At 46.8% G+C, this 20202-nt stretch overlaps 1 protein-coding gene across 3 annotated transcripts in view; it reads right to left on the bottom strand.

Annotated features, from left to right (window-relative positions):
* Positions 1 to 2855: 2855 nt before the first annotated feature.
* Positions 2856 to 20202, bottom strand: part of RNF185 (ring finger protein 185) — a 111865-nt gene continuing 94518 nt past the window's right edge. For all 3 annotated transcript variants that reach the window (XM_078667707.1, XM_078667706.1, XM_078667708.1), the window contains 4 exons: positions 18261 to 18373; positions 17917 to 17971; positions 7108 to 7225; positions 2856 to 5308 (listed from right to left, as the gene is read on the bottom strand). In XM_078667707.1, the coding sequence (XP_078523833.1) occupies positions 5211 to 5308; positions 7108 to 7225; positions 17917 to 17971; positions 18261 to 18373 (384 nt within the window). In that variant the 3' untranslated portion in view covers positions 2856 to 5210. The remainder of the gene's footprint in view (positions 5309 to 7107; positions 7226 to 17916; positions 17972 to 18260; positions 18374 to 20202) is intronic.

The following is a 20202-nucleotide window of genomic DNA, read 5'->3' as shown; positions in this document are numbered from 1 at the left end:
TTTGGTTGCAGGGCCTTATCTTACAGTTCATAACCTGCTTATCATCAGGCTGGACGAACAGGCTCCTAGATCATGCTGAAATTGAAGGATTGTGTGGAGGCCATTCACTGATGGATGGGCCACAACTTCCTGATTCACACCGTTAGCAAGCTCGAGCAGAGGGTCATTAGAAACAACTCGATCACTGGAACAGTACACTGTGGCCCTCACCACAATTTGCTGGGAGTCAGGCTAGATCAGGAGGTTCTGTGAAAGTGTAGGCCACTTAATGGCCAGCTACGGCTTCTATCTGTTGAGGCTTTTGAAGGCCCTCCTCTTGCCCCATAAGGAACATCAAGATGCAGCATTTGCCTTATTTAATGGACTACTGTATCACCTTACACTTGTGTCTGCCTGCTGATCTGGAGGCCCATCATGCAACTGGCGCATTTGTTGTGATGAATGTTCATGTGTCAGCAGCTTGGCAGGAGGTACACCGATTGGCAGTGGAGAAAGGAGCATGTGCCTGACCTACTATTCTTTCTGCAGTAAGGGGAAATCTGAATTAGCAAGTGCGCCTGTGATGGTTGAATGATACAATGCATGTCTTAAACACCCATGCTTAAACAATGCGGTCTGAACCACGACTGCGTCTTTATCACGTATGCCTTTACAACACATTTTGTTGTAAAGGCCGGATTGGTAAAGGTATATTAATTTTAAAGTTCATATTCCAGTCCCCCACCCTGTGGCCTAAAACAAGATACCCCAGCCCTGCAATCCACTCCACTCCACCCCAGCCCAGCCCAGCCCTGCCCTAAAAACGACCTCAACTCCCCACTCTGAGCTCTAAAACCCAGCCCCCTGCCCAATAAACTACCGTGACCCCCAGCTCCCCCACCCTGAGCCCTAAAACTACCCCCTCCAAAACCCAGCCCCTGACCCACTTCCCAAGCAGCATCTGGGTCCTTCTCCCGACCCTTCCTGTTCCTCTTCCCGCCCATCCGCTCTACATCTAGACTGCTGACTGCCTTAACCAGGCATATGCGTGGCTCCGCTTGCGTTGAAACGGCAGGTGTGGCTTAGAACATTTTGTAAATGCTGTTTCCCGCCTCATACATATGTTGCCACCTGTTCCTAGCCCTCTTAAAATCTGCTTTCATTCCATATATATATATCTTGGATCGGAGGGACCTGGCCCAGGCAATCACTCAGATTTCTACCCCCAAGAGTAGGAAACAATAAACCTCTAAAGCGGAGGAAACTGAAGAAATGTCTGCCCTTCACAAGAGTACCGTAGATGTTTTATTTTGCTAACCCTCGGATTCTTTCTGTCTTCTGCTTAGGCTTTCTGTTGTGTTGGTATCTCAGTGAGACTGTCAGAGTCTAAGAACTTTATACATAAAATATATTAGAACATTGGAATGTTGGGAGCTCCATTGTAGACAATAGAGTTCTCCCTGCTTCTACGGGGCGGTAAAGGCCCGCAGAGCAACATTCCAATGTTCTACAAAGGCTTCTCGAAATTTGAGGGGATTTATATCCCCTCGAGCTTCGAGAACCCTTTGTTTAATTTGTTAGAACATTCTGCCCTCTAGAGGCAGAATGTTCGAATAGCCTTTCGTAGCAGGGCTATACGGCTATTAAAGTCCCGCTGTTTCGTTAAAGTCCCTCGCTTTCGGCTCGGGCCTTTAACGATTCAGCGGGCCTTTACTAGCCAGTATAGCGTAGCGGGCTATAATAAATACCAGGCAGCAAATGCCGGCGCTAGGAACATTATGGGCAGATGTTGGTATCAGACAACTGCTACACCAGGCTGCAGCGAAAGGCACCGTGCATTCTACCACCAAATGGAACATGAGAAAGGTCGGAGCGCTGGCATAGGCGTTCTGCTCCAACATTCTACTGTTTGTCTTTTTGCTTGCACGCTTTTTAATTAAGAACATTCTACCCTCAGCAGATAGAATGTTCCAATAGCTTTACAGCAGATGGATACCCTCACGGGTGACAAGTAGCATGCTACAAATCTACTGATTGATTGACTGACTGACAGCCCTCCTGCCTCAGGGTATACCTGTTATTAAAGGCCCTCTTCCTAATTATTGCTCGCATTCCAGTGACATAACGAAACTTGGGGGGGGAGGGAGAGGGAGGTAGGTTGCAAAGTATATGGAGGGGCCCCCATCAAGGCTCACTCAGGAGCTTTCGGCCAGGGTATTGTGCTGAAGGGGCATCTTGGAGTACAGACCCCACCCTCCTTTTCCCACACTGTGGGGACCTTTGTTACACCACTGACTGATTTGCAGTCTTTAACAACCAGTATAGCCCTCGGCCGAGGGCAATAAGGCTATAGCACAGTGATTGTCAAATGCCGGCACCAGAAGCAGAGAAGTCAAATGCCAGCACCAGGCCCTCTGCGAGGAGAATGCTGCCACAAGGAACTTTGTGTTTACATTTCACAGGTGTGGTTCGCACATGCTGAAGTTTGTTCTCCTGCATTGCACTATGGCAGACCCACTGCAGTTCACTCACCTCAGTTATTTTGCAGCTCAGTTCACTCACATTACAGTTATTTTACCAGTCAAGTCCTTGCTCCTTCAGGCCTGGCATCTCTTCAGTGTATTCGTTCTAGTCGGGGGTGCCTGCTGCTGCTGCTGAAATATTAGTGCAGAGAAATACCAAAGCGTGGCGTCTTTCCCTCCTAAAATTTGGTACTAAACACTGTTTAGCATGGCTGTATCCCAGCACGCGTCTCTCAAAGATACAGTGGGGTCACACAACCACACCAGCACCCCAATACTGTCAGGCAGAGATGCTAGAAGTGCTACCTGAGGCCACGAGCTTCCTGCATGCGGCAGAAAAGAATAAACACAGGCTTTTTAAATACGTGTTTTTATTGTAGTTCATTTGAAACTTCAAAATACTTGGCAAGTGAGGCAACTGAGCAGGTCAGACGGTGCCTAAAGTGTGTGATGCCACAGCAGGCTTCCTCGAGTGCAAAAAGGTCAACTCTTGCACCTCCACAGACAGGAGCAGGAGGAGGGCACGGGCCACGTGAGGCGAACAGGCACAAACTCAGGACCGAGACGTCCCACAGCACGCACAGAAAAGCAGCCACAACGCAGGCTCAGAAATCCAGATCAGCACTCCTGCTCAGTTACAGTTTCCACCCAATGATACTCCCAAGGTAGGACATTAAAATAAATAACCGTAGGCCAGCGAGAGAGATGAAAGCACAGCCCTTTTTAAAAATCTGAATTTTGCAAATGTTAAAATATGGAAAGCTGGGAAGGGAGATCGAAGGAGAGCAGGCGAAGGCGATCCGAGTCAGGCACAGAAATGCGCTGCTGTGGGAGTTGCGGAGAGGCAGGGACAGTGCTGTGGGGGCACAGAGTCAGCAAAATATGTAGAGGGAAGCAGGGCAAAAGTGGATACAGTCGTGGCACTCGGGAGGGCAGGCATTCCAGCAGAGTGACTCAGACAGGCAGGGCGCTGAGTCACTGGAGCCACCAAGATGACAGCGCTGCGACGGCCACACCAGGCGCTGGCACCTCCCTGGGTTACCTCCTGGCGGTGGAGGCCGGCACAGCAGTAGCAGCAACGAGCATCCACAACTGGCGCCCCCTAGCGTCCCCTTTCTACCTAGAGGAGTTATGGCAGTAGAATATTTGAGCTGCAGTTCGTCATCCCTGGCCCGCACTCATGTTTAATCTGATGTAGCCCACGTTTGCAATGGAGCATCTGCTGGGAGAAGGCTCACGTGTGGCCAATAGTTGAATGTCCTTGCAGGCGGTCTGAGCTCCACGCACCTGCCCTGCAGCCCACCAATGTCATTCTGATCACAAATGCTGCAGGGCGTGCAGGACCTGGGAGCACAAATACTGCTGGACATGTCTCCTCGCTCCGGAGTAGCTTCACGAGGCACAACGCGTGTGAGAACCATCCATGCCACCGGACTAGAGGCAGGACCTGCAGGAAGGGCGACCCCAATGCTTCAGGCTTTCGTTGAACTCTTCCCCCACACTATTTGAGGGCTGGAACCGAGAAGCACCACCCTGAACTGTGCAACAGCATCAGAGCAGGTTCCAAGAGGCAGTGACGCGGTCTACATGGGGAGATGGGTCACAGAGCTGCCACCCTCGGCCCACTGCAGGACATCATTTGACAACTCTCAGTGGGAACTGTACAAACTTCTGCAAACTACATCTGTGGCTCAGCTCCTGTGTAACCGGCTGCATTAACACACCGTTGCTCTCTCACAGGATACCACATAGGAGCAGGTCATTTTTGAGAGGGACAGAGAGAGCAAACATGCAAATGTATACAGGTTTTCAGGCTCTTACAATAAGGAGCCTGAAACTCAAATACACCACATGTCTGCACGAGGCAAAAAACTGCAGGTCTACATGCAAAAGCAGAACGGCGCTACTCCACACCTGATCTACTTGGCATCACGCTGCTCCCAGACCACAGCGGCCTGGGCTGTCCTTCTCTGGGTTAGGTCTTTTCTGGACAACGCACAGCCCTACACCCTGGTCCTGCAGTGCGGGTTCCAGTCTCTGCTGTGTGTGCCTTCTATCATCCTACCCCAGACCTGGGTGTGACCGTGCTACCTCGGCCTTAAGTATTTCGCTCACTGAGTTGTGTAGATGTCCTATTCTATCTGATTCCACTCGGTCTGCGTTGAGATTTTTTCCAAAGTGCACAATCTTCCCATTAGCTCTGCCAAGGAGGCCACAGTCGAGCTGGATGTTTTCAAGTTCCAAGTATGGCGATTACTCAAAGTATCAACATCGGGCCAAGCATGAGCCCATTGATCACTGATTCCAGATTCCATTCTTGGGAAGTCTTTGCTGAACTGTTTGGTTTCTTGTGCCAGAGATGACTGTAGCGGTGTGCTGGGCTATGGGTCTTATCACCGTGGTTTTGTGCGGATGCGGGCGATCTCACCCACTGTATCCAGTTGTGTATCTGTGCCAAGCTTCGACGTTCCTCACTGCAGTATGTGATCATAAATCTCCACTAAGGAAGAAGTGTGTGTCAAAGTTGCGGCCTATGCCAAAAGCCTGGATACCAGGGTTTACAGCGGCATCTGACGAGAGCAGGTAGAACGCGGGCCGGGTGGGGGAACAGAAGAGACATGGGATGTGGAGGGAGGTCCAAGATATTGGCCAGCTCATGGTCCAATGCCAACCTTGATATAGTTTACTCTCTGTTGGAAGAGATGCTGGCTACGCAATCAGCAGCCAGAACATGATCACCAATGCCACAAACAGGAAGAGCCGGGACAGGAACTGCTCATCAACATACTGTGGTGTTCCCGGGACAGCTGGAAAGCAAAGTAAGATCATGTCACTGCACATCTACACAGGAACTTAAACTACAACACCTACAACCAAACCCCTGTGACAGCTCCGATTGCACAAACATCCAACCAAGCATCAAGACTTCTTTCAGCACACAAGACCCTTAGACACAAGGTTTCACCTCAAGTATAGGAAGCAGGACTCGTGCTACACACAATTAGACACCGATCGAACCCAACCGACCAGAGCCAGGACGTCTCACATCACATAGAACCAATTACTTTGTGCACCTTCCTCACAAGAGCAGGGGAAATGACCTGCGTATAGTCTATTTGGAGGTGGTGCAAATGACCAGAACCTCTTTCCACCCTAAGTAGAAACAACAAGTATGGCTTCATTTCATACAGTGGTCCAACAATCTGGAGGGTATTTTAAATGGGAAACATCCTTTACATCGCTGTGATTACACCGCAATGCAGTTAGGAAGCAGCCGTTACAACGCAAGTTGTAACATCGACTTCCGCTGGACGGAGCTATAACCTAAGGAGTAGTAAGATTTACTATTCCAACACCTTCCCTACTGTACGTAGACTGGTGTTGGAATAGTAAATCTTACTATTCCTAAGTCCAGCGCAAAACGCTCTAACGACTTGCGTTGTAAAAACTGCGATGTTACAACGCGATCAAAATGATCACAGTATGTAACAGCACATATTCGTTTTAAATGGATCCAATGGACATAACCTCATTTCACTGAAGAGAAGAAAAAAGAACATGCAAGTATCGTACCCACGAGGCAGCACCAACTACCAGGACCTGAATACATATGAAGGAAGAGTGATTGATATGCACCTATGCCTCCCATCCTCACTAGAGGGGTCGAACTAATAGCCAAGAGCATATGCTTCATATAAAAGCCAAACACCAGGCCAGAAGACCACATGAAGCCACAGCCAACAGACAAAGACCTTATCCAACACGGAGGCAGAAAGAACAGTAACAGATCGCGCCATCCTTCCACAAGCTGTTCAAAAGAATAAACAAATACATCAGCATACTCTACATAGATTGTTTAAGAAATAACCAGAGCTAATGGCAAAGTTACAAGTAGAGTCAATGACCAGCATCTCCATACACACGTGCGTGGGGAGAGCAAATAGGACCTCACTCAAGGTAGGGAGAATGGCCTGGACTTCATGCAAAACGAAGATATAAAGCTACAACAACTAAAGCCAGGGAAGCCCATGCCAAACATAGGTCCAGACAAACGGCAAGGATGTCATGCAAAACAGTGGTATAGCCAACGACCCGAATCTGCTCATACACAAGAAGAGATCATTTACTCCTTGCAGGACTGAGTCCCTTTCACAGGCACTATTCTCCTCCCGTTTCAATCGCCTACCCTTAGTCACTCCCTACTTCTTGCCGCTACTGTCCCTGCCTTACAAAACACCTTCCTGTCCCAACAACCAGGCGTCCAAGGATGGCTATCCATTATGCACCCTCACTCCTCCAGGTGTAGTTGCTCTTTCTATTAACAAGGCTCTTCCTCAATCCCTCTGTACTTTCTAGCACTTTGAGGCAGCCTCAGGCTGCACCAGGCACTTTACTAATAATATAACGCCAGGAGCACAATCCTCTCATACGTGCAGCCAACAACCAGAGCTCCATTGCATGCAAATAAATACAAGAACGCAGATGGACTGTTACAAAGGATAACAATAATGGACGAGACACACAAACTGAAAACGCAGGTGTACATAAACACAATGAGCACAGGCACTCCAGGAAGACCCCAAGTCAAAGTCTGCCCTTTTATTACCTGGAGGGGGCCGTCCATCATTGATATTGAAGGCTGTAGCAAAAATACCGAAGGGAAAAGCACCAATGCCGAAGGACATTTGGAAACCACCATCTCCGAAGCCGAAGCCCTGGAAGCCCTAAGAAAGAAGCAAACAAAAAAAGTGAGAAAAGTAGAAATAAAATGGCACCCCACCTCGGACAGCCCAAAACGTCACCCAAAGCGCACTCCAGTAGCAGATCACCTAGAGCAATCCCCACTGGGGGACCAGGAAGATGTTCACCTCAATGGCAGACCAACCCGAGGTAAGCTCATTGGCAGACTGCCAGAGGTATATGCATACAGCAAAGTGTCAGCTGGCAGACAGCCCCCACCCACTCCCACCCGAGGCACACAGAGCTGGCAGACCACCTGCAGGCACGCCTCACCAGAAGACCCATCAGAGGCACCTCCCACTAGCAGACCACCCCGACGCAAGCTCACGTGGCAGACCGCCAGAGGCAGGGCCCAATAGCAGATCCTCAGATGCAAGCTCCAGGAGACGTTTATATCAGGATTAGAACACAAGTTTCCAAGGCCAGTTCATCGGATGCATCGACTCCTCAGCCTAACTCCTGCACTCTGACGGAACGGAAGCCTTCCCCCTCATGATACTGAATTGGATTCTATCTAGTACCTTTTATTACTAATGTACTGTTAACTGCTCAATACTCTGTTTACGTTGCTGTAAAGAGCTCTGATCGTGCCAGTGGTATATAAAACTCCTAAAATCAAAATAAAATAAATAAAATAAGATGCACTCTTTCAAGGTTTACTATCAGAAGTATGCAGTGGTTTCCACTGAGTTACAGGCTACGTGCTGGGAGTCAATTAAAATCACTTCATTCACTTTCTATTAGAAGTGTCTCATCTGACCTGCTATATGGAGGTCTATTTAATATTGCTATTTAAATGATGAGACACATTTAATAAGAGGGAAACCGGTGCAGGGAACACGAAGGCTACAGAGCGGCTTCACTCTGGCACTGACGGATACCTTAATGACCTCCCCCGGGACTCCTTAGTCTGAGGAACCGGAAGATTTCCCCGGGGGACACTGGAGCAGTTACACCGCAAACTGCAATCGTTTCATCAGCTTATATTTCACTTTCTGTCCTCATTATTCTCAATATTTTCCTTGTTTCCATCTCATTTGCAGTCTACGTGCAGGACAGCCCATTGACAAACATCCCAGACTTGTAAAGAAAGATCCCAAAAAGTTGGGTCAGAAAGCGAGCCTCACAGCTGTCAGTTTATTGACTTTTGTGAAACTGTTCTCATGTACCCATGCACTGAAATAATGTACCGCCCAGTGAAAACAACAAAGCAGGAACCTACACGAAGGCAGCTTTTATAATTCTTAAAGACAGCATGGTAATCAAACACAAGGAAAACACGCAATCATAATACACGCTGCTCCATGTGGGATTAAACACTCATGACAATCTATCGGACAGTTCTTTCTAGGACGACACTGCCAGATCTTGGCTGACTTATTTGATTAGATACTTGAAACCCAAAGCCAGAGTGATTTAAGAAAGAATTCAATGTTAAGTTTTAAGGTAAATAATTTTAATGGCAAATTCTTGAAGTGCATTAGGACTTAAACAAGTAACTCAAGAAATATCTGGGTCTCAAGGGTACACCTGGATCACTACAGTGTAACTGGGCCACATGCCGAACACAGGACGAGATGGTGTCCATTTATTGTGAAATTATCAGTAACAAGGTCTGAGCCAGATGTACCATTTACTGGTTGCCCAAAAACTGGCCCAATTTATGATCAGTATTTTTCAAATCAGTAAAGAATTTTACTGACCAAAATAGATGCTAATGAGATGGTTTGTCAAATTCTGTTTTAAATGCAACACAGAGCAGGACCCTCTAAGCAGATCATGCCATGCTAATTAAGAAATTGCAAAAAACAACAAGTGATGGACTGAATGTGGATCAATGTCACACACTCCCCCAGTCAAAAGATCTGGGCCCAAATCCATCGTTTTTTTGCACTCCACACCACCCTGGGTCAGATAATGGCTTTATGCAAGTTCGGACTGGACTGTTCCCATGGGGCAACAGGGTCAGAGCTGATTTGCATAAAGCCATTATCTGACCCAGGGTGGTGTGGAGTGCAAAAAAACGATGGATTTGGGCCCAGATCTTTTGACTGGGGGAGTGTGTGACATTGATCCACATTCAGTCCATCACTTGTTGTTTTTTGCAATTGCCGCCCTACGTGCGCTGGGGATGCCCAGACGTGGGTCCCAGGCACTCCACACCACTTGGAGTCAAGCTAGCCGGGCTGAAGAGAGGTGTTACCTCGAAACCGGTCCGGTCCTCGGATGCTTGATTCCGGTCTGGGAAAGATATGGCTGTTGTAGTTCGGACTGGACTGTTCCCATGGGGCAACAGGGTCAGAGCTGATTTGCATAAAGCCATTATCTGACCCAGGGTGGTGTGGAGTGCAAAAAAACGATGGATTTGGGCCCAGATCTTTTGACTGGGGGAGTGTGTGACATTGATCCACATTCAGTCCATCACTTGTTGTTTTTTGCAATTGCCGCCCTAAGTGCGCTGGGGATGCCCAGACGTGGGTCCCAGGCACTCCACACCACTTGGAGTCAAGCTAGCCGGGCTGAAGAGAGGTGTTACCTCGAAACCGGTCCGGTCCTCGGATGCTTGATTCCGGTCTGGGAAAGATATGGCTGTTGTAGTTCGGACTGGACTGTTCCCATGGGGCAACAGGGTCAGAGCTGATTTGCATAAAGCCATTATCTGACCCAGGGTGGTGTGGAGTGCAAAAAAACGATGGATTTGGGCCCAGATCTTTTGACTGGGGGAGTGTGTGACATTGATCCACATTCAGTCCATCACTTGTTTTTTGCAAATGCTAATTAAGAAAGGCACATTAATTGTACTATCCTTTAATCCATCTTCCGCAAAAGGGATTTTCCGCAGACCTATCATTTTGCTGAAAGAGAACAAACACCAATGTCCACAGTTTTCCTCCAGTCTGACAGCAGGAAAGAATTCCCCGTTTGAACCTTTGAAAATTTCTAAACACAATTTCAACTTCTCATTTATAGGACACAGCAAATATTAAAGAAGTACAAAAAAAAGGAGACTATCCCCTCCGCTCCAATCTGATTAAGACATATTTCGCTCTGATTCCACTCTATTAACATTACCTGATGCTGTCCCCTGCTGGGGAAAGCAACAGAATGAGGGAGGGAGTGGGGACAACACAGACAGTGGGAGGAGGGCGACGGTGACAAGCAATACGACAGACAGGGGGAGGAGGGCGACAGTGAACAAGCAATACGACAGACCAGGGGAGGCGGGCAGGGGTGGGATGGTGCAAGCAATTTGAGGGAGGGAGGGAGGGAGGGAAGGTGGGGACAAGCAACAAGCACTCTTCTGGAATGCTTCCACAATAAGATAAAAAGTAAATAGTAAAGCGCAAGCTGTAGAAGGACACAGAGCAAGGAAGCCATACAAGGGCCATGCTACAGGGGATCGCCAAACACAAGAGGAAGTCAAGCCGACACATACTGACCAAAAAGCAAGCAAATGAATTACGATGAAGCCAACCTATGGTAAGCAATGGACAGGCTTCAAATCCCCTGTAAGTAAACAAAATGTCTCGGTCTGTCTGAAGTGTAACCTACATAATATACAACATATGCCCATCTTCGAGAGATGGAATGGTGGCCAATCCAGACTTCTTACCAACAAAGCTAACCCCATTCTCTGGCCCTGACAGCGCATGGGCAAAGGAGGCTGGCTGCGTTTCAATAGAAAGGGCAACGTATACGTAATCTGGCCTTGTCTGCATCACAGTAGATGTCTTCCATGGCAAGGTGCAAGTCAAAAGCGCTGGACTAGGTTGGTTTGGCTACATATGGATTTGATGCAGTGTAATTGCAGTGGCAAGGTTTGATGTAACAGACTGTGCTTGAGTAAAGTACCCCTGTCAAGTGAGCATCATAGAACGATTAATGTGGCCTGACTAGATACAAATCCGACAACGTTGCGGTACAGAGACCTAGCATGGTAAGTTTTAGACAAAGTTGCATTAAGAGGTCCTGGCTGGGTCCGTCTCACATAAGGCTTGACCCAGTGTGAATCGGAGAGGTGGAGCTTGTTGTCCTTGTTAGATATGGATCACAGAGGGCTCTAGTCAGCGGTCTGGCTAGAAGGGATCTGTACAGTGGTCTGGCTAGGAGGACTGTACAGTGGTCTTGTTCAGAAAGTATCAGATTGTGATTTTTACGGTGGTCTGGTTAGCCAAACAGGGCACAATTGAGAAGTCCGGCTGAGTAATAAATCTTCTAGGATCAGTAAAAGCCTATTTTATAGACAGACCATGAATGTTTATTTTAAAGGCAGCTGCAGATACACTGACCTTCACTGAAGGTTGCGCCTGCCAAACAAACAAACTCAACTAACCAACCCAACCCTTCCTATCCCCCAACAGCCTTACGTAGGAAAATGCTACTTACCAGTATGCATCTGTTCTTGGCATGTAGGGCTGCTGACATTCATATCTTAACATAGATCGCTGCCTAGTGATGGGTCCGGATGTTTGCACCTTGTTGTCTTGGAAGAGTCTTCGAAGTATCACAAGATGGGTGACTCCTCCCGTGGACTACAGTGCGCATGGGCATCTTCTCCATCCTCAGATTGCTTTTCGCCATTGTGTCAAAGATGGAGTATAGTAAAGTAAGAGATGACCATGTAAATGTATGTAATGAAGACAACCATGCATCTGTGACAGGCACCGGGGAGGAAGGTGGTCGATATGAATGTCAGCAGCCCTACATGCCAAGAACAGATGCATACTGGTAAGTAGCATTTTCCGTTCGAGGCATGTGGGCTGCTGAATTCATATCTTAGCATAGACTGTATAGCAGTTTCTCCTCTAGCGGTGGTCGCCTGTATCAGCTGCAGTGGTTTGAAATAGAGTTTTAAGGACAGCCTGGTCTACAGCAGCTTGTTGTTTGGCTTGCACGTCAACACAGTAGTGTTTTGTGAAAGTGTGTATGGTAGACCATGTAGCTGCCCTACATATGTCTTCTAAGGGGATATTTCCTAGGAAAGCCATGGATGCCCCCATTTTACGCGTTGAGTGTGCTTTAGGGGGAACTGTTAAAGTGCGCTTTGCTTTTTGATAGCATATTTGAATGCATTTAACAATCTATCTGGCTATTCCTGCTTTGGAAATGGGATTGCCCTTATGTTGTGGTGAAAAAGCGACAAATAGTTGCTTTGTCTTCCTGAATGATTCTGGTCTGTCAACGCAATATAAGAGAGCTCTTCTAACGTCTAGTGTGTGTAGGGCTCTTTCAGCTACAGATTGCGGGTTTTGAAAGAAAACTGGCAATTCTATGGACTGATTGAAGTGAAAAGTGGATATAACTTTTGGCATAAATTTTGGGTTTGTACGCAGAACTACTTTATTGTGGTGAATTTGCATGAATGGTTCCTGAATGGTTAGTGCCTGTAGGTCACTCACTCGCCTGAGGGAGGTAATAGCAATTAAAAATGCCACCTTCCATGTTAAGAATTGTAGTTCACATGAATGAAGTGGTTCGAAGGGAGGTTCCATGAGTCTGGTAAGTACTATGTTTAAGTTCCAGACTGGAGAAGGTGGATGCTTTGGAGGGATAATTCTTTTAAGTCCTTCCATAAAAGCTTTGATAGGTGGGATTCTAAATAGGGACACGTGTTGTCTGTTTTGAAGTTATGCTGCTATAGCAGCAAGGTGTAGCCTTATGGATGAGTATGCTAGGTTACATCTTTAAAAGTGTAGCAAGTAACAGATTAAGTTTTGGATGGAGGCATCCAATGGATTGATTTGATTATTTTTACAGTACATTACAAATATTTTCCATTTAGCTGCGTAACATGCTCTGGTAGTGGGACGCCTAGCTTCTTTGATAATGTTCATACAATCTGGAGGCAAGTTAAGATATCCAAACTCTAAGACTTCAGGAGTCAGATCGCTAGGTTCACCTGATTGGGATCTGGGTGCCTGATTTCTCCATGGTTCTGCGTTAGCAGTTGTGGCGAGAGGCACAGTCTTTGGTGAGGAACTACTGAGAGTTCTAGGAGCGTTGTGTACCATGGCTGTCTTGCCCATGTGGGAGCAACCAGGATCATTGTGAGTGACTGTTGCCTTAGCTTGCGTGCCACTAATGGAATCATTGGGGTTGGTGGAAAAGCGTACGCAAATCTGCCTGACCAGTTCATCCATATAGCATTGCCTTGTGACAACGGGTGTGGGAACTTGGCGGCGAAGAACGGGCATTTTGAGTTTTCGTTTGTGGCAACAGATCTACGTCTGGGTGTCCCCACTTTTGGAAGAATGGTTGGAGAACGTGAGGATGAATCTCCCATTTGTGTATTGCTGACTGTGTCTGCTTAGTAGGTCTTCTATCTGGTTTTCTGTCCCTGGGAGGTGTTCTGCCAGGAGATACATGTTTTGAGGAATTGCCCACTTCCATATGCTCTGTGCTAGGTGACATAGTTGCAAAGAGTGGGTGCCCCCCTGTTTCTGGATGTAGTACATGGCTGTCATGTTGTCCGTCCGGATCAACACAGTCTTGTTGCACAAGTATTTCTGAAAAGCTCTCATTGCCAGGAATATTGCCATTCACTCTAAGTGGTTTATATGTGAGTCTTTTGTTTGACTGTCCAGAGATCTTGGACTGTATATTAAAGGAGATGGGCTCCCCAACCTGTCAGTGATGTGTCCGCTGTTAATACTACCTGTGGAACCGGCTCTTGGAACAGTCGCCCCTTGGAAAGGTTTTGTGGGTTCCACTACTGCAGAGAGCGGTAAGTGCGACTGTCTACCAACACTAGATCTTTTAGTTTTCCTTGAGCTTGGTTCCACTGGTGTGCTAGGCATTCCTGTAAGGGGCGCATTTGAAGCGGAGTATGAGGGACGATGAATATGCAGGAGGCCATCATGCCTATAAGCTGCATGAACACTCGAGCTGGCAGGGAGTGTTGTGGCTGGCACTTTTGAATCAGAGATTGTATGTTGGCTATTCTGGCTGGATTTGGATATGCCTTTGCTACGGAGGTGTCTATTGTTGCTCCCAGATATTGCTGTATGTGGGAGGGTTTCAGATGTGATTTTGGGTAATTTATTGAAAATCCTAGATTGTGCAGTAGCTGGATCGTCTGTGAGGTATGGGTGGCACACGGTACGTACGAATTGGCCTTTATGAGCCAATCGTCGATGTAGGGGAACACATGGATGTGTTGCCATCTGAGGTGTGCTGCCACTACTGCTAGGCATTTTGTAAACACCCTTGGTGCTGTGGTTACCCCGAAGGGGAGGGCTTTGAATTGATAGTGCTGACCTTCTATTGTGAACCTGAGGTATTTCCGGTGAGCTGGATGTATGGGTATGTGAAGGTATGCATCCTTGAGGTCTAATGTTGCTAGGAAGTCGCCTTGCTGGAGTAGTGGAAGTACTTGTTGTAGAGTGATCATATGGAAATGATCTGAGTGGATGTATTGGTTCAAAGGTCTGAGGTAGCCGCCTTTTTTGGGAATGAGGAAGTATAGAGAGTATACCCCTGTCCCTAGATGTTGTAATGGGACTCGCTCTATGGCACCTTTTTCTAGCATGGATTTCACCTCCTGTTGTAATAGCGTGATGTGTTCTTTGGACCTTAGACGGTGTGGGTGGCATGTTGGGTGGAGTAGATTTGAGTTCCAGGCAGTAACCATACTGGATAATTTGTCTCACCCACCTGACTGTGGTAATGATATTCCAGACTGGTAGAAATTGTGTTAATCTTCCTCCGACTGGTGTTAAGTGGTCTAGAGGGAGTGTTAGAAAGTCACTGTTTGGTGGCGGTGGAGGCTCGGGTGTTATTATTACCACGTCCTCTGCCCTTGTTATTGTTTCCTCTATAACCTCCTCTATTGGAGCCTTTATTAAAAGGTGCCTTGTGTATTACTTTTATATGATTAATATGTTTGTGATGCGTTGCCTCTGCCTGTGCCTCGAAAGGAGGAGCGATGAAAAGAGCTTCTAGACTGTTGAAATTGAAGTGCACCCATGGACTTAGCGGTGTAGTGTCTTTTTTCATCTTTTCTACGATGTATCCACCGCAGGTCCAAATAAGAAATCCTGGTTAATTGGTTGATTGAGTATGGTAGACTGCACTTCATTTTTAAAACCTGAAATGCGAAGCCAGGCATGCCTGCGTAGCAATACACTAGTGTTGACAGGCCTAGCGGCTGTATCAGCTACATCAAGGGTGCATTTTATGGATGCGTTAGTAATGAATTTCCCTTCCTGTATTAGGTCATTAGTTTTTGCCTTATAGGGTTCTGGTAGGTGTTGTAGTAATCCCTCCAGTTCGTCATAGTGTGCTCTGTCATAATGTGCTAGGAGAGCTTGTGTATTGGCAATTCTCCAGGTATTTGCTGCCTGAGAGGCCACTCTCATCCCTGAGGCTTCTAGAATTTTGGACTCCTTGTCAGGAGGGGGAGCATCACCCGTTGTTTGTGAGTTTGCTCTTTTCCTAGCGTTAGACACAACTAGGGAGTCTAATGGTAGTTGAGACCTGATATAAGAGGGGTCTGTAGGGGCCGGTTTATATTTCTTTTCAATCCTTGGATTGAGGACACGCGCCCTGGCCGGGTCTTTAAAGATGTCTGGTGCGTGCTTTAGTACCCCTTTTAGCATAGGGAGTGCACATACACTCTTCTCTGATGTTGGGAAGGTGTTGAATAGGAAATCCTCCTCTATAGGGTCAGTGTGCATGTGTACACCATGATACTGAGCTGCTCTGTCCACTAGTTGGTTAAAAGCGACAGTGTCGTCAGTAGGAGACGGCTTTGTGGGGTATGTAGTGGGATCGGGTATGGGCGGTGTGTCATCGGGGTCATTATGGTCACTCCATGTGTCATCCTTGGTTCATTGGATCGTCAGGTGGTATAAAATCATCCTGAGGATCCTCCCCCATGTCTTCCGCCTGATCATAATCTACAAGTGAAGGAGAATATGAAACATAAGGCATGTTGGGAGTGAAAGGAGGAGGTGTGTAAGGTCTTGAAGGGGATGTGCCAAAGTCCTTTTTCTTTGGAGGAACAGGAGAAGGGGCTTCAGTGTCCAGTCTTCTCTTGTTTTGATTGTAGACTATATGTCCTGTTTCAGGGTCTATATAGTCTTTGTTGTGGATCTGGGTGAAAGAGTTCTTTCTCCTCTGTCCGTGGCACCGAAGATTTTGCTTTTTTTGACTGTACAAATTTTTCGGGTTGAGCGTCTCTTTAGGCTGGACGTTTTTATCATGTGAAGCCTTTTTCGGGTCGACGGGCTTTTTCGGGTCGACGCCTTTTTTCGGTTCAACGCCTTTTTTCGGTTTGACGGCCTTTTCAGGGTCGACGACCTGTTTCGGCCCAATTACCTTTTTCGGCTCGGCGACCTTCTTCGGTTTGACGACCTTCGGTTTGACAGCTTTTTACGGTTCATGGGCCTTTTTTGGCTCGACGCACTTTTTCGGATCGATGACTTTACTGGGTAGACAACCTTTTTAGGGTGAAGCGGCTTTGCCCGGTCCCGGGGTACCGGAAGGCTTAGGTGTGGTCTTCGGAGCCAGAAGGTGGGGCTTCTGAAGCGGTGTTTCGGTCGCGGCTAAGGCTTTTGTGCGTTGCTTTGACCGGAGCCTTATGTGGAGGTGGAGACGGGGTAGAGGCTTTGGTTTTCCCCGGTGTGATCTGGTCATCGGAGTCCGACTGGTCCTCTACGGTGACTATTTCGAGATCTTCCGAGCCCTCTGCCTCTGGGAGTTCATGTACGTCGTCGAAAATGTTTTCCGGTTCTGGTGCCTGCCTCTGCATTTCTAGTCGAGCAGCTCTTCGGTTCCGGATAGTTTTTTTAGACCGGAACAGAGCACAAGCTGGACAGTTTTCTTCATTGTGCTCCGGAGATAGGCACCTGTTGCATACCCTATGCTTGTCGCTGTGTGGAAATTTGGCTCCACACTCTAGGCATTTTTTAAACAGGGTCCTTTCCATCAGCAGAAGGTCCACGTGGCGTCGAAAAGGCCCAACGGCCCGAGTCGACGACAGGAGAGAAAAGGAAGTTTTGTCGAGTCGAGGGATACCGAGCGGAAACAATACCGTCGAAAGTAAAAAGTTTTAGAGGTGGAAAGTTGGAAAACTTCGGTCCCGAAGTTGGAGTTGTCGAAGTGCATCCGAACCCATTGGCGGAAAATCCCACGCGCACTGTAGTCCAGGGGAGGAGTCACCTACATCGTGATACTTCGAAGACTCTTCCAAGCAACAAGGTGCAAACATCCGGACCCAACACTAGGAGGCGATCTATGCTAAGATATGAATTCAGCAGCCCACATGCCTCGAACCAACAGTTACAAAATTCCTCATATGAGCATTGACTGCCAATGTTGAGACATCGAGGACAGTCAGTCCCACCGATGGACGTCACTGTCCTTCAGTAAATGCTCTGAAGGAGGTCTCTTGGCACGATTTACACTGATATTAACATTCAGTTCACTCCAATTTGACATGGGCATAGACTTCCACCTACCCGGTCCACTCCCTAATATGATAACCTGCTACAGAGATTAAGCGCTACAAAGAATCTCTTACCATACTGCATGCTGCAGGCAAAGTCCGACAGTCGAGAACTCACCCTCCTGCCCCACAACTTCAAGCACACAGAGAAACAATCAAAGCACACAAAGAAACAATCAAACCATCTGTTAAGGGGGAACCCCAACCACCCCCTAGTCCCTTACTTACCCCTCTATTCTCAGGCTCCGGCCTCTGTCCTTGTGGCCGAGGAGGGGTTTTCTCTCTGTGGAGGAAGAAGCATTGAAATTAGAGGTCAGCTGTGCTGCAAAGTATTTCTCTTCACACCAAACCCCCCATAACACACATGCTCCCGCAAACAGGTCATGCTTTTTCGCACTCATCACCACCTCCGTTCCACTGCCAAAGATCACACTTTCAAGGGTGTTCATGTAATGCACTTGAATGTAAGTGAACCCAGTACAGTTTCACCACACTCTATATCCTCCCTTTTTCCTGTGCTTTCCCTCTCACAGTCCTATTCATATAATACTTCCAAGCTGCCCCTGGCTTACCTGGGATCCTGCTGTCCAGTACTACCTCTCCCATACAGTGGAATCACTTTTTCTCTGCTGATGCCTGCTTTACACACAGGACAGACTTGCCGGTTGGGTCGGGTTTCCAGCCACTGAAATATCAAAAACAACAAAGAGGAAGGAATTCAGTTGAACGGACAGTACAAGCAGCTAAGAGATAAACAGCACTTTCACAGCAGAAGCAACAAGCCTGAGCAAAAGCACCACAAAAGAACCAATGACAGGGGAAGGCATGAAGGAACGTGAACTGCAGAAACAGCGGCTATTACAATGAGGTTAGATTCTGGGGTCCATCACTTCTTGCCTAGGGGATTAGATTTATTTTCTCAGAATACATCGAATGGTTAGCCACGGACGTTTTAGCACTAGGAGATTTGTATACGCAGGCATTCCATGTAGTGACCCCTTTTGTCCCTGTATGTACTTCCTGAAGGAGAGTTGATGGAAGCAAATAGGTGAAAAGGAGATTATATAAAAGACTCGGAGAACAAAATAGGATGATTTTATCACAACAACGTAATCATATTTTACTGCTTGTTTTTGCCCCTTAATTTCTTTTATTGCTTCTTCGGTTTATCATTTCCACACATGAAACCTAAAGCTCAATGAGCTGCTGAAAAATGGGGAGGTTTTCTGAAATACCAGTGGGAACTGAGGAGGGTCAGTCGAATGTCACATCTCACTATACCAGCCTTTCAGAGGAACGTTGCAGGAATCTGCCATTTAATCTTAGGAGCGTACAAGTCTTGCTACTAGGTTTGAAGACCTATAAAAACAATAGCCATTCTTTCGGGCTAGAAATAGAGCCTTACAATTTCCCCCTTCTATCACTATTTATGAATACATATTCAACAAGCCCTTCTGGGTGCCAATGGTCACATTTTGCACAATGCTTCACATTAACAGCAAGCAGCATCACCAAAAACCTTTGCCAGAAGTTACTAGCAGAGGGAACCTGGTCAAGAAGCCAATGAAGCAGAGACTGAGTCCCATGGTATTCCATGCTCAGTCACTCTCCTCTCCAAGCCTATAAAGGAGAGTGTGATGCAGTGCACCATCACTTTGCTCTCCAAGCTGATGAAGGAGAGAGTCAAAGGACATCCATGCCCGGTCTTCGCCATAACCATGAAGGAGAGTGCCACTGGACATCTGATGCACTGTCAGGCTCCTCTCTAAGCCAATGAGTTAGATTGCTTCAGGACATCCAACACACATGTCACTCTCCTCTCCAAGTCAATGAGCCAAAGTGCTATATGACATTCAATACATTGTCACTCACCTCTCGAAGACAATGAGCAAGAGCAGTACTTCCCAAACTTTTTAGAACCACGACCCAATTTTTAGAATGACAAATGTTCGCAACCCACCTAACTTTAATGGACATGAGACGGGAGATTATTTTTAATGTAACTAATGCATCATGTGGTAGCGCACTGCCAATTACCGATAGCAAATGGTCTATTGAAATGGGGATTATATTCGCATCGACATGCAGTTTTACTGATATAATTATGTTGTACATAAATGATAATGTATGGAAATCAGGTTTCAGTGAATATTTATTGTGTGTTGATTTGTTTTGATCCTATTAAAATCTGTTTCTATCACACTTCAGAATTACAAAAGAGGGCTTAATTTTGCTTTCTTAACTGCTGGCTGTATACATTATATCTAAAAGGTGTATACATTTTGTTGTGTATTACAAAACATTACATCCAACAGCCTTTTCTTTCACACTCCCCAAAAAGATTGTCAAATAATCCTCTTTACTTTTCTCACTCCGACTGCAAAGTGAGAGAAATTTGTAAAACCCAATCCCCATGTTACAAAATAAGCAGCAATTTGTCAATAGCTGTAGACTGGCATTTGACCTCTGTTTTTGAAGCAATGGCAAATGTAACCAGATAAATACAGAATTTAA

The sequence above is a fragment of the Lissotriton helveticus genome, chromosome 11 (genome assembly GCF_964261635.1).
Source record: "Lissotriton helveticus chromosome 11, aLisHel1.1, whole genome shotgun sequence".
NCBI classification, from domain to species: Eukaryota; Metazoa; Chordata; class Amphibia; order Caudata; family Salamandridae; genus Lissotriton; species Lissotriton helveticus.
Note: the sequence above shows the minus strand (reverse complement) of the source record. Positions and strands in the feature narration are given on the sequence as shown.